The sequence below is a fragment of the Mixophyes fleayi genome, chromosome 10, assembly GCF_038048845.1.
Source record: "Mixophyes fleayi isolate aMixFle1 chromosome 10, aMixFle1.hap1, whole genome shotgun sequence".
In the NCBI taxonomy this organism is placed as follows: domain Eukaryota; kingdom Metazoa; phylum Chordata; class Amphibia; order Anura; family Limnodynastidae; genus Mixophyes; species Mixophyes fleayi.
Window position 1 is genome coordinate 91,803,491 of NC_134411.1, and position 14,545 is coordinate 91,818,035.

The 14,545-nt window shown below is 40.5% G+C and overlaps 1 protein-coding gene across 1 annotated transcript in view; it reads left to right on the forward strand.

Moving 5' to 3' along the window:
- The window catches only part of LOC142103606 (17-beta-hydroxysteroid dehydrogenase type 2-like), a 33,715-nt gene extending 20,316 nt beyond the window's left edge, over positions 1–13,399 (forward strand). Inside the window, exons 3-5 of the mRNA XM_075187691.1 lie at positions 3,901–4,086; positions 9,928–10,065; positions 11,337–13,399. Of these exons, the coding sequence (XP_075043792.1) occupies positions 3,901–4,086; positions 9,928–10,065; positions 11,337–11,701 (689 nt within the window). The 3' untranslated portion in view covers positions 11,702–13,399. The remainder of the gene's footprint in view (positions 1–3,900; positions 4,087–9,927; positions 10,066–11,336) is intronic.
- The last annotated feature ends 1,146 nt before the right edge of the window (positions 13,400–14,545 follow it).

Below are 14,545 nucleotides of genomic sequence, written 5' to 3' on the forward strand. Positions count from 1 at the left end.
CAATGGGCACAGCGGGACTTTGAGGCAATGTCCAGTGGCACCTCGCGGCTAATTAACCCCCCCCTTCCCATAAACTAAGTCAGGGGCAGATTTTTTACAGGTAACGCTGCCCTAAGCAGATTTGACACCACCAAAGGGGATATGTCCTAAATTAGTCATTGTGCGACCAACGTGTTTGCTTCCCAATATCAGTTATGTTGGTAGATATGATACGAACATGACCGCCATGGGTCTGTGTGTACAGTCATCTTCTGACACCTACAGGCACCAGTTATACCATACTTGACAACTTTTAGGATCCAAAAGGAGAGATCCTGCTGCAATCCGCTCGGGCGTGGCCTCCTGCTGCTCAAATGCCGCTATTGGCGTGAGAATACAGCCAGGATTAGGGCTAGGATGCTGTGAGTTGCGTCATTAGGGCTCGCCCCTACACACTTCACAAGAGAAGTGGGCAGATGTGGGATATAACATTGCTCTCCCAGGAGCCTGGGAGAACGCCTACAATTTTGAAAGTCTCCCGGAATGTCCGGGAGAGTCAACAACTATGAGTTTGTGGCAGTGGTCGAAGAGGAAATTTAGAAGTGGCGGTATGAAAAATGTAATGGGAATGTAAGTGAATGGAATTTGATAGTGTCACAATGAAGGTGGTAGGAAACGCACCTTATACATCCACCACTGGCATGTGGACAAACTGGACATTAATCCTGTCGCCCGGGACAAGAGCCAAGATTTGGTAATGCCATAGAATATAGGTGAAGTGCTGTAATACATGTATTTTTATGCAGTCATCTTTAAATATTTTTGTTAGAGAAAGTAAAAATGAAAATAGTTACACTGCTTTTAAGAGTTTTGCAAATAAATTAATATTTATATTGCAGCCACAATGCCTCGAAAAATATTTTACATTACAAGCATCAATATTTTCTAGATTTGGTAGGAAAGTTTGACTGCAGAGATCTAAATTGGTTCCATTTCAGAACATTACAAATTATTAAAGGGCAACCAGGGGTGCTGAGAGAGGGGTAGATACAAATAATCTGGGCCACCCCTAGGGTCCCCAATATCAGGTGGGAGTAGATTTTTCTCTGGCCCCGCCCGTGGCCCGTTACAGCTGCATTTTGGGTGGGGAAGAGTGACTGCATAGGCCACTAGCTTCCTATTGGTGTGTGCGGTCATGCCCCGCTTCCTCCATGCAGCATCAGTGTTTCCAGAGGCTGTGCATGCACCCTAGGGAGAGGGGGGGAGGGGGGTCTAAGAAGCAACCATGCAGGGCCCCCCGGAAATTCTTGGTGGCCCCAACTATCACCTACAGAAACTAATATAGTTTAAAAAGCCCCTGTTAGAATCAATTTTATATATATATATATATATATATATATATATATATATATATATATATATATATATATATATATATATATATATATATATAGGAAAACAGGGATACTCTGCACTCTCCAAACACATAATCAATGCTATATCAAGTACTGTTCTATATTAAAAACAGGGAATGTTAGTTCCACATATTGCAATATATGTTTAAGCTGACCAACTGACGCCAAAGTCTTCCCATTCTGGTCAGTCCTAACATGATCAAATGCTATGCTATTATATCTGGGCTTAAGGCTTACCTGCACACAGCTTTTAAAGGCAAGTCTTTCCCAAGCACTAGCAGCCATGGGAGACCTGGGACTCACCTGACACAAGTTGGAATTAATTAATGTAAAGAATGGGGTGCAAGAGTCATGGAACTTACATTATATAAACTGACCAACTCACGCCATACATTGTAAGTCCCATGACTCTTGCACCCCATTCTTTACATTAATTAATTCCAACTTGTGTCAGGTGAGTCCCAGGTCTCCCATGGCTGCTAGTGCTAGGGAAAGACTTGCCTTTAAAGCTGTGTGCAGGTAAGCCTTAAGCCCAGATAAAATAGCATAGCATTTGATCATGTTAGGACTGACCAGAATGGGAAGACTTTGGCGTCAGTTGGTCAGCTTAACATATATTGCAATATGTGGAACTAACATTCCCTGTTTTTAATATAGAACAGTACTTGATATAGCATTAATTATGTGTTTGGAGAGTGCAGAGTATCCCTGTTTTCCTGTCTATACAATGTGGGCAACCCCCTCTTGCACCCCAGTCTGTACATGGTGAGTGCAGAGGACCTATGTCTGTTTTTTTATATATATATATATATATATATATATATATATACAGTGATGAAACCACCCCCACTTCTCCTACTGCCTTCATTCATCATCATCATCATCATCACCATTTAATATGCAGAGAATATTTGTCATTCATATCAGTCTCTGCCCCATTGGAGCTTACAGTCTAAATTCCCTAACATACACACACACACACAGACTAGTGTTTTTTTGTCAGTAGCCAACTAACCTACCAGTATGTTTTTGGAGTGTGGGAGGAAACCGGAGCATCGGAGGAAACCCAGGCAAACACGGGGAGAACATACAAACTCCACACCATGGTCAGGAATCAAACTCAGAAGTGCTAACCACTGAGCCACTGTGCTGCCTTCATTGTAAAGCTATCAAATTCCATTCACTTACATTTTCCATACCGCCTCTTCTAAATTTCCCCTTCCACCATTGTATATTTATTGCAAAGATTCTATAGAGACCAATTAGACAGTGGCTTATCTGAAACAATTTATGTAATGAATGCTAATATCTGATTGGTCACTAAGATTTCCAGAACTTTTTGTACTGTCAGATCCATGTTTTTAACGGTCTTCATTTCTCTTATCTGAGATAAGTCGCCAAAATTCTGCTCAGTTTAACAATGCCCTGAGTGTTTTATATTATTATACTGTATTATTGTTCAGAGTTCTCTGTATATGTTTTTATGACATGAAACTCATGGTAAATTAATGAAGGTGATTTGTATTTTTTACTTTGGTTCAAGTGTTGCTTATGTATTATAATATTGTCATAATGCACAGGAGCTGTTAATCAAGGTGTGAACCCATATCAGCAATGTATTTTTAGCCTTATATCATTTATTGGCTTGTACATACCCTCCTACAACTTTTACTAAATACATTGCTTTTTATTTGTTGTTGCTACTGTTTTTCACCACAGCTTTTCTATAATCGAGTTAGTGCAATTTATTTATCTTTGCCGTTGGATATGACACAAACCTGCTCTGTGGATACAACAGTATCTAATGCACATAATAGAACTGGTGTTATCAAATTAAAATAAATTATTCTGCCTGAATGATATAAAAGCCTTAGAGGAAAAAGTCTGTCAGAAGTCCGAAAAAAAACCAAAGTATTTAGTAAAACTTGCTGAAGGACGTATGCAAACATCTAAATTAAAGTTTTCTGAAGGTGCAATCCACATTTAAGGGACGTCTAGGGGTAAATTTATCAAGCTGTGAATTTCCAGCGGGTTTTAAAAGTGGAGATGATGTCTATAGCAACTAATCAGATTCTAGGGCCTGATTCATTAAGGATCTTAACTTAAGAAACTTCTTATTTCAGTCTCCTGGACAAAACCATGTTACAATGCAAGGGGTGCAAATTAGTATTCTGTTTTGCACATAAGTTAAATACTGACTGTTTTTTAAAAAGGAAAAGTGAAGGTGTTGCCAATATCAACCAATCAAATGTAAGCTATTATTTATCTAATACATTTTATAAAATGATAGCTAGAATCTGATTGGTTGCTTTTTTATTTTAGAAGGTTTGATAAATCTATTCCTATATGTTGAAGTGATCTTTGGGAATTGAACATGACTCTGCTCTAAGATCTGATGTCACCAACTTGTCAGCTGGGAGTCCCTGTGTTAAAAAATATGGTGATAGTGATCTTTCATTTGCCTACCACCAGGATTAACGCGTCTCTCTTCCTGTCCTGTCTCTAGGTCTTTGGGGTATTGTACACAATGCCGGGGTTCTTGGCTATGTGGCAGATGGGGAATTGCTTCCTATCAGTGTATACAAGCAATGTATGGATGTGAACTTTATTGGTGCCGTTGAAGTCACAAAGATGTTGATGCCCTTACTGCGGAAATCCAAGGGAAGACTCGTGACCATATCCAGCATGGCGGGTAAGATACTGAAGTCTTATTATGAGATCATACATTAACCAGGAATCTGCTGTACGTCACCAGGGGAATATCATGTATAATACACAGTGTGCTTCTATAGACAACTGTGATATATCTTTTATGCCAAGAAATGTCATCACTTGATTCGGGAATTTAGACTGTAAACTCCAATGGGGCAGGGACTGATGTGAATGAGTTCTCTGTACAGCGCTGCGGAATCAGTGGCGCTATATAAATAAATGAGGATGATGATGATAATTCACTGTTTGGTTCATAGTGAAATCTATTGCTGTGTAATAGAAAGTTATTAGAGGTCATCTGGGAGTTCATTGGCTGTAAAAACACTCGGGTGTAGATTTCTCAAACCTTCTAAACAGGAAAAGTGGAGATGCTGCCCATAGCAACCAATCAGATTCTAGCTATCGTGTTCTAGAATGTACTGGATAAATGATAGCTAGAATCTGATTGGTTGCTATGGGCAACACCTCCACTTTCCTGTTTAGAAGGTTTGAAAAATCTATCCCTTAGTGCTGCATGGTCAGAGGTCGCCTTGGTGACTTCTAATATCCTTACTAGGGGCACGTGGTATACCAGTTCCGCCTACGATATGCCCCTGCCTGTAAAGGCTGATAGCCAAAATATAAAATAAAAGAGAACAGAAACTATTTTGCTGTTGACTCTTGAATAATGCTGCCCTATACCTCTCAGGTCCAGGCACTGCTAATTCTTGCACTCACCCAGACAGAATTGGGGGGTGTGATGGACAACTGCCCTCTTTGAGGCTAAGCGCAAATCTGATGCTGTGCGCGCACCATAGAAGGGGTGTGACCGTGAGAAGAGAGAGCTATTGGTTCACGTAGTCGCTTTCCCCAGCCAATAACGTTGCTCAGATAGGGGCGTGGCCAGAGCCCCATCAACCCACACATTGATTTGCCTACATCGGGGCCCTATTAGGAATATTTTAAAGGACAAAGTATGCAAGTAGCCCAGTTACCCAGCCTAAGGTAGCCAGCTATGGGACCGGCCCAGGGAACAGATGCCCCCCAGCCTCTGCCTGCACAGCTCTTGCTGCTGGCATGAGAGTGGGGTGCCAAAACCTGAGACATTCAGCTGCTTTACTAAGCCCATACCTCCCAACTGTGCCCATTGAGGCGGGCCTGCCCCAATTTCAGGTGACTGTCTTGCCCTGCTGCAGATCCGGATTTTGCCCTGATTTCAGGACAATTGAGCGATGTGCCCAGCTAACGAGTGTTTTTAGCCTGTACTGCACAGTGATCGTGTTACGTGATCTGTCTACGTAGCTACAGATCTGTAAACCTTGTCAAATCTTATCAGTAATTATATATATTGCATGCGGCACTGGAGAGATAGACAAATTGTAAAATATCAGCAGATATAAAAGTGCAGAGACTAGCTCTGTAAGACAGGAGCTATAGGGATAAGTGCTGTGTATACTAATCTACCTGTACCAGTGTAGCTCATAGTGTAGGATGTGTATAGCACAAGTGTGTTCTACATTGAGACTAATTCCCGGTTACATTAATTATAACGGCAGCCAGAATCCAGTGATTGACAGCACACAGAGTATGATACACTTTGCAGACCGTGCAATCATACAGTGAGTTATGTACAAAGATTGTAGCAGATGGATCAATCAAATCTCTAACACCAAGTCTTAGATCCCGGCTATTAATTAATCAGCTCATTAGATTGTCAGAACGGGTTTGTCACGTCTAAGTAATTGGCTCTTTCTGATTATTTTGATTATTTAAGTAGTTTGTTACATGATTGTAATTGCACATGTATAGTCCCTCGTTTACATGTAGAAGGACAAAATCAGAGGCCTGGGCAGACGGTGCAATTATCGCTTTTGCCTGTTCTTGCAAAACTAAAACTTTTGTGTGACAGTTCCAGTCTACAGTACTAAGGCTAATTCCTTCAGGTTGTCGTCTATTACAATATCTTAGGCTTTGACCAGTGGTGCTTTTGCCAGCTGGGGCTCTAAATGTCATTGTTCTAGGATTCCATAAGAGACGGTTCTAAATACAATGTATGGCATATTTGACAACCAAATGATTCCAAAAAACAGTTTGCTTACCTCTGTCGTAGGCAACCTGTAGCTTTGCAGGTTTTGATATACGGCGACCCCCCTGCTATTGAGTAGAAGTTGTAGTTTGCCAAAAGCTAACATTCTTGTCTTTCCTCCTTTCATAGGAAAGTTGTGCCACCCTTCCCCCATCATTGTATAGTGCTATTGGGGGTAGGGGGTTAAAAGACTATTAACATATTTTCTCTATGAGAACATGGATTCATCAAGAAACGTTTGTGACGATTTTGAGCGTATCGTACGTAACAATCACTGTGCAGATGTCCAGAAAAGGACCAGTAAACGCAGCCTGTCCACAATGGACACTTACTACAGACTTCAGTTTAGTGGCATGAACAGAGAAGGGGCGTTTTGCGGTAGTCGGTTTACAGTAAGGACGTGCCAAATTGAATCGTACGCAGCCGCGTCCGTATCCAGTTCTGAGCGTCTCAAAGGAAATTTATAATCCACATATGTATTGGACGTATCCTGCAGTGTACTTACACCCGTATTTATTAGCGCACGCATCTACAGATCCCCACCATGTTGGGAGTACGCAGATCCGATTTACGTGGGCTTTAAAACAAACCCTCGTTGCGCTTAGTATGCATGTCTTGCTGTATCAGGCCCTTTGTTTTTAATCAGGTATGGGCACCATGGGCTCAAGTACAAAATTGAAGGCAAACCACCCCTAACTAATATTCTCTGACTGTTCCTTACACCCCCCTCCAACCCCCCTGCCCCTGTTTATCATAGGTACATATTTATACTTTATAAACCAAGCTTGTGTGTATCACCTTGTGTCTTACAATATATAATGATGTACCCAAAAATGTAACTATGGTTAGGCATCAACTATTGCATATGATCTAATGTCATGATTACTAATGTTAACCATTTATATAAAGAATGTCATAACAAATTTGGGCAGCACAGTGGCTTAGTGGTTAGCACTTCTGCCTTACAGCACTGATGTCATTAGTTCAATTCCCATACATGTCCTTATCTGTGAGGAGTTTGTATGTTCTCCCTCGTGTTTGCGTGGGTTTCCTCCGGGTGCTCCGGTTTCCTCCCACACTCCAAAAACATACTGGCAGGTTAATTGGCTGCTAACAAATTGACCCTAGTCTGTGTGTCTGTCTGTGTCTGTGTGTGTGTTAGGGAATTTAGACTGTTATCCCCAATGGGGCAGGGACTGATGTGAGTGAGTTCTCTGTACAGCGCTGCGGAATTAGTGGCGCTATATAAATAAATGGTAGTAGTAATAATAATAATAATAATAATAAAAAATAGATAAAAAAGACTATAAAGTGATAAACTCCTTTAAGGTCTGCAAAGCAACGCTTTCTTTTGGGTTTGGGAACGGCCACTTTTGAGGATTATAGGAGCACAGCGTGTTTATTTTTTGTGTGTCTTATCAACGCCGGACAATTCCAGATACCAGAGTACTTAAAATTGTGCAATTAGACAATGTGCTTGTTCAGGATTAGTTAGCACGTCTTAGTCATTTTGAAGTAATACAGTGTATGCAAGTTCTAGCTTGTTATCAGATGAAAAGGTTTCTTCTACATAATGAACTGTACATGCGGTTATATTTTCCGACTGCATGTACAGCTGAAGCTGTGAAAGGACGAGACTCCAGGTCACAGTGACCTCCATACGCTATTCATTTCAATTGGGATTAACTTTTCTGTGCAAAATACAAAGAGCCTTAAAGTATTTAGCACAGCGGAATCCTCCGAAAGGTTTAGACAAACATCCCAAATGCAAGAACTAGAAATAACGTTGTACAGCAGTTGTAGAATGCAACTGAGGCATATGTCAATGTTACACTAGTATTACCACTAGTACTGTTATAACAGTTTTACTTGGGAGTAAGAACCCAACATGTTAGGAGCAGAGAGGTGTAATAAGCCAGTTTGGCCATTGTATTAGTCTGATCAATCTACGCAATGTTATAAGTTATATACTGTATGAAGTTCCCCCAAAATCCTGGTGAATGAATTGCCCATAGGTGCCAACATTACATACAGTTATACAAGTCAATATACCCATCAAATATGATCTAACCACTGAACGTTATAATGATACAAAACTTATATACTCTATGCAGATATAGTACACTATACCTGACCGCTGGACATGATCATAAAACAATTCTATTACACTCTATACAGACATAGGACACTACACCTCCAACATGACCTGACCGCTGGACATGATCATAAAACAATTCTATTACACTCTATACAGACATAGGACACTACACCTCCAACATGACCTGACTACTGGACATGATCATAATACAATTCTATTACACTCTATACAGACATAGGACACTACACCTCCAACATGACCTGACCACTGGACATGATCATAATACAATTCTATTACACTCTATACAGACATAGGACACTACACCTCCAACATGACCTGACCGCTGGACATGATCATAAAACAATTCTATTTCACTCTATGCAGACATAGGACACTATACCTCCAACATGACCTGACCACTGGACATGATCATAATACAATTCTATTACACTCTATACAGACATAGGACACTACACCTCCAACATGACCTGACCACTGGACATGATCATAATACAATTCTATTACACTCTATACAGACATAGGACACTACACCCCCAACATGACCTGACCACTGGACATGATCATAATACAATTCTATTACACTCTATACAGACATAGGACACTACACCCCCAACATGACCTGACCACTGGACATGATCATAATACAATTCTATTACACTATATACAGACATAGGACACTACACCCCCAACATGTCCTGACCACTGGACATGATCATAATACAATTATATTACACTATATACAGACATAGGACACTACACCCCCAACATGACCTGACCACTGGACATGATCATAATACAATTCTATTACACTCTATACAGACATAGGACACTACACCCCCAACATGACCTGACCACTGGACATGATCATAATACAATTCTATTACAGTATATACAGACATAGGACACTACACCCCCAACATGACCTGACCACTGGACATGATCATAATACAACTCTATTACACTATATACAGACATAGGACACTACACCCCCAACATGACCTGACCACTGGACATGATCATAATACAATTATATTACACTATATACAGACATAGGACACTACACCCCCAACATGACCTGACCACTGGACATGATCATAATACAATTCTATTACACTCTATACAGACATAGGACACTACACCCCCAACATGACCTGACCACTGGACATGATGATAATACATTTTATATTCCAATTACCTTAAAACACCTAATATAGGTCTATGTATATCCTAACTGTGAGTAGTTCCCTCCAAGCATAAATACTGCTGGATTGGTCCTTCTTCAGTCAAGTTCATTCCTTTCTTAGAACCCATTCTCCTTTAAATTGGTGTCCTCTATTCTATATAATTCACCCAGATCGTAGTTTATATGTAGTCTAGATGTAGTCTATGGGGCACATGTCTCCAGACCACCTGCGGAGACACCTGTCTTCGATGTTCTGGCTGGAATCTACGCTCACAGTGTGCCCGCACACCATATCACCGGCAATTGAATCTCCCCGTAAGTGTTAGAAGGTCTGCTAAGTAGAGATCCTTCTATGGTGGTTCATTAGAACTGTTGCCACATATGATATCTTGCAACCTCTAGGCACTTACTATTTGTTCTTGTTAAGTTATTATCTTCTGTATTTCGTCTTCAGGGCACACGCCAATTCCTGGGTTTGCGCCTTATGCCGCATCCAAAGCAGCACTCTCCATGTTTTCTGCAGTGATGCGCCAGGACCTCCTCAAGTGGGGTGTGAAAGTAGCTGCCATACACCCAAGTGGTTTCAAAACAAGTAGGTATATATGTAAATGTGAGTAGCAATTTGGTCATACAGATAGAGGGTAAAATTGGGCAGCTCCTGTCATTGCCCGACCAGCAGCCCCCTCATGGCTTCTGGTCGAGCTATGACCTCTCAAAAGCTCCATTAGGTCATCGGTCCACCAAATTATCTGTTCTGACTGGCCAACCATGTCTACATTTGTGAGGCCAATTTAGCCTTCTGGATGTCAAATAACATTCTATTTAATGCACGTTCTGCTTTTAATGGACTAATCCCCACAAATCAAAATCAAATCAGAATTTTTAGTTGCACGTATCTTAAGATGCTGACCAAGGTTAGGATGGAGCACATTATGACGGAGAACCCAACTCTGCTGGTCTCCCTGTTATAGAGTGACCAGTCCAACCTGGCATAGCCTGGTGTAGGTTAACATAGGTTGTGGATGGAGAGAGGGAAGGCCAAGATGGAGAAATTAATGATGACGTAACAGTAGGAAAAGGCCAGATCAAGGGAGTATCCATGGTGGGTAAGACATGAAGTCTACTGGGAGAGTCCAAAAGAGTAAGTAAGCGAAAGAAGTTTTGTGGTAGCAGAGACAGTGGGATTGTCAATGGGAGTGTTGAAATAGTATAAATGTAAATAGGTCAAATAATACGGAATATATGAGCCAGGCAGCAAAGCTGTCCAGGAATTAGGAAACTGCACCTGGGAGGCGATGAATGACAGAAACATGAAGGTGGGTAGGAAAGAATAGACGGATAGTGTGGCCTTCCAAAGAATAGAGGGAGAGGCAGAGTTCCACAGGTCTGATTAGGAAGGTGCAGCTTACATAAAGTAGAATACCTACTCCATCACCATGTCTGCTTCTGAGTCTGGGAATGTGGCTGAGGGGAGAGTCCCTCGTAGGAGATATCTGCAGAGGACTTAGTGTCAGAGGAGGTAAGTCAGGTCTCTGTAATGGCAAGAAGTTTGGGGGATTTAAAAATTAATAGATCATGGATGATCTCGCATTCCAAGGTGCACAGGATAAGGGGAGGGATGGTTGTTGAGATATACTTATGATGTGCGCCTCCTGCTGCAACGCTTCCAAATATGTGGTTTATGAACATAATATTATTATAAGTATTATTTCAAACGTATAATTTATAGCAATTCACAGTGTCCAGGAATAAACTCCATAGTCATTAATAATGTATGATATGCTTGTTGTGCATAGCGTGCTGTTGGAAATATGCAAAATAGATTTGTGCTAGCGCCTAAAAAGATGTCTCTTCTTTTTGTAGATATATTTGGCTCTCAGGAACACTGGTCAAGTCAAGACCAGAACATTCTAGATAATATAATGCCAGAGGTCAAAGACGATTACGGGGAAGACTACTTAGCAACCTTGAAGGACCTCCACCACCAGATGTTTACATTTTCCTCTTCCGACCTCTCCCCTGTCTTGGAGGATGTTTGCCACGCTCTGCTTTCTACAAACCCTTATTCCTCGTACACGCCGGGCACGTGTGCGTACCTCATCCCTTGTTTGTTCCGTTACTTCCCTCTTTGGGTCTATGATAACTTTGCAAAGCTAACCTTCCATATCCACAGGAATATCCTCCCAAGATCTCTAAGGATATCTCAGACTCATAGCAAAGCAGACTAGGGCTTCCGGGAGAGGTTAATGGAAAATTTTCAAAGGGAAACAAAATAACACAGAGTAACCTCTACAGGGATAGACTTGAGCATTTATCGAAACTGTGTCGGAAAGGAGGAGCTGCCCAGAACAACCAATCATATTCTGTCTTTTTTCTAATGAAATTTTCAAAACGAAAGCAAATATCTAATCGGTTGCTACGGGCAACATCAGACAATTACCTATAGATAAGTTTCCATAAATGCTACCAATGACTTTTCAAATAACTTAGATGAGTTTTGGCAGAACGTCACTTAGAGCAACCAATCAGATATTTGTTTTTATGATTATTTTGCACTAGACATGATACATTCGATCACCATTTCTTTGGAAATCCGTCTACTTTAGGCATCGTATTGAGATTTCCGACCATTATCGAACGTCCCAGCTGAGGACCCCAGGGACCGTCGGAACAATCCCTCCACTCTCTTCCATCCCGTGTGGAAGCAGAGTGTGACAATGTCTGTTTTGTATTTACAAGAACTCTAAATAGACTAAAAGTCACAATAACGACATTATTCATAACCAGCACCATAAAAGAATCCTATAAAATCTAACAAAGCAAAAATGTGACTTCAAAGTACGACAACTTTTGGATGACACTCTTCGTTAATTAAACATTAGCCATTGTTCTCCTATATGCGGCCTCAAATTAAGTCATTAGAGTGAGGGGACATTAGAGTTGCCTGTGTTCCGTGTGTCACGTTTCCACATTCTGTTTTCATTACATAAGACCTACAGCTGCTTTCCCACAGTAACCTTTAATCATGTGTGTCCCCTACAAGCAACGCTATGTTGTGGCATGTTAACACATGCTATTGCAAGGAAAATGAATAAACAAATAATTTTCCCATTTATAGGAGCTAAAAAAAAATGTTCAACAAATAAAATGACAACAAAATGTCAATATTTCCTCTATAGTGACTCATAGTTGTTTATCTGAACTGTAATCAGTACCCGTAATTGTTATCCATATAATGGTTACAGATTGAAATTTTGGGGGGGGGGGAGGAGTTTTCTGGGTTGATTTAATTAAAACAGCTATTTACTCAATTATGGTACCAAGAGAAAGCTAGACCTGCCCCCCCCCCCCCCCCCCCCCAAATAAAAAAAACCCCAACACAACAATATAAAACTTGCTTGGACGAGGAAAAAAAATTCAATACAGCACTAAGAAAATCAGCATGGCGTCCTAAAGGGCAGTCTTTGAAGGGTTAATAAGCACAGCAGGTAGTAGGGTAGATGTATCAAACCTCAGTTGTAAAAGTGGAGGTGTTGCCCCTAGCAACCAATCAGATTCGAGCTAGCCTTTTCTAGAATGTCCTGTACAAATGATAGAATCTGGTTGGTTGCTAGGGGCAACATCTCCACTTTTCCAATTTAGAAGGTTTGATAAATATAACCTACAAGACCCTACACGACACAGGCTTGGTACATCACAATTTTGTTTTAGATGATTTATCTTTAATTGAACCGATAAAGTCAAACATTTTTTGAGCACTGAGGAGAGACCACTCCACTTAGTAGCCTCTACAAACGGGCAGGGGTAGGTATCGTTATGGCAAAGCTGTCTAGCCATAGCTTTCCTCAGTTTATTCAACAAATTGTCACCTCTTGGTTCCATAAATATCATAAACTGATTTACATACAGCAAATAGACTTTTTTTTTTTTTTTTTTAAAAAACATTAAATTAAAAAATAAACTGCTGTTTACTCTGTACTCTTGAGTTGGTCCAGTCCTGTACTCGCTAAAATGAGCCAATGGAATCAACCAACCTATACACAACATTTGTTACCTAGGAAACCGAAAGCCAATCACTCAGATGTGTTAAGATTTAGTTGTCTGTGCACTTCTCCTTCCCCATTGTAGAATGGTGAAAGGGAGACAGGACTGAGCGCATAGGATTCTCAGCTTTGGAAAAGCTCGCAGAGAAAGCAGACTAACGACTGTTGCTATTCTCGGTTGTAAAGAGAATGATAATTAAAAGATAATGACTTCTCTAGAACAAAAATGTCTGTGTTTTAATTTCTGCAAAGCACTTGTTATGGTCCCAAATACTGTGTTTCTTTCCTCCTGCAGGAATTGCGTAGAACTATATTTTTGCAAATAATTGGCAAAAGCAAAGAGTTGTTTCCCGTGTTACAACTCTTTTCAGTGTATTTAATTGGATTACTATATAATAGAATTTAATAGGCAGTTCTACCATTATCGCAGCTTCTGTTTATCATTGCATAATTAGGACGTTTCGTTATTTGTTCATATTAAATAACTTAATGGATAAAGGTGCTAAAATAAGACAATTTTACATTGTTTCACATTTGGATGATTTAACGGGCCAGTGTCATGTCTGCAAATTATTATTTTTATTGTTACAGCAAATGAATTTCATTTTCTTTGTAAACTTAGGAAACATTAATAGCAGTGAATAGTATAAATAAGTTTTCTTCCTTTCCCAGGGATACATCAAACTTTACATATAGATTCCTCCTAACATTGAAACATGCAGAATAGAGACAAAGACCTGCCCTGATTCACCCAAACTCCGCCTAGATCCTTTGCAAAACGCCCACTTGTGGGCAAAACTTTGCCCATTTTAAGCAAGCCCCGCCTCTTTTAAGATCCGATATTCGGGACAGCTTGGAGGTATGCATACATCTCAGCTAGAGTGAATAGGAGATGTGTATGTACACACATTAATGTCAGTGAGGAGGGAGAAACCTCTAGGACAGAGGTGTCCAAAGTCAGTCCTCAACTAACAGCTCATGTTTTCAGGATTTCTTTACTCATACACAGGTGTGTTAATCTTTTTGGCT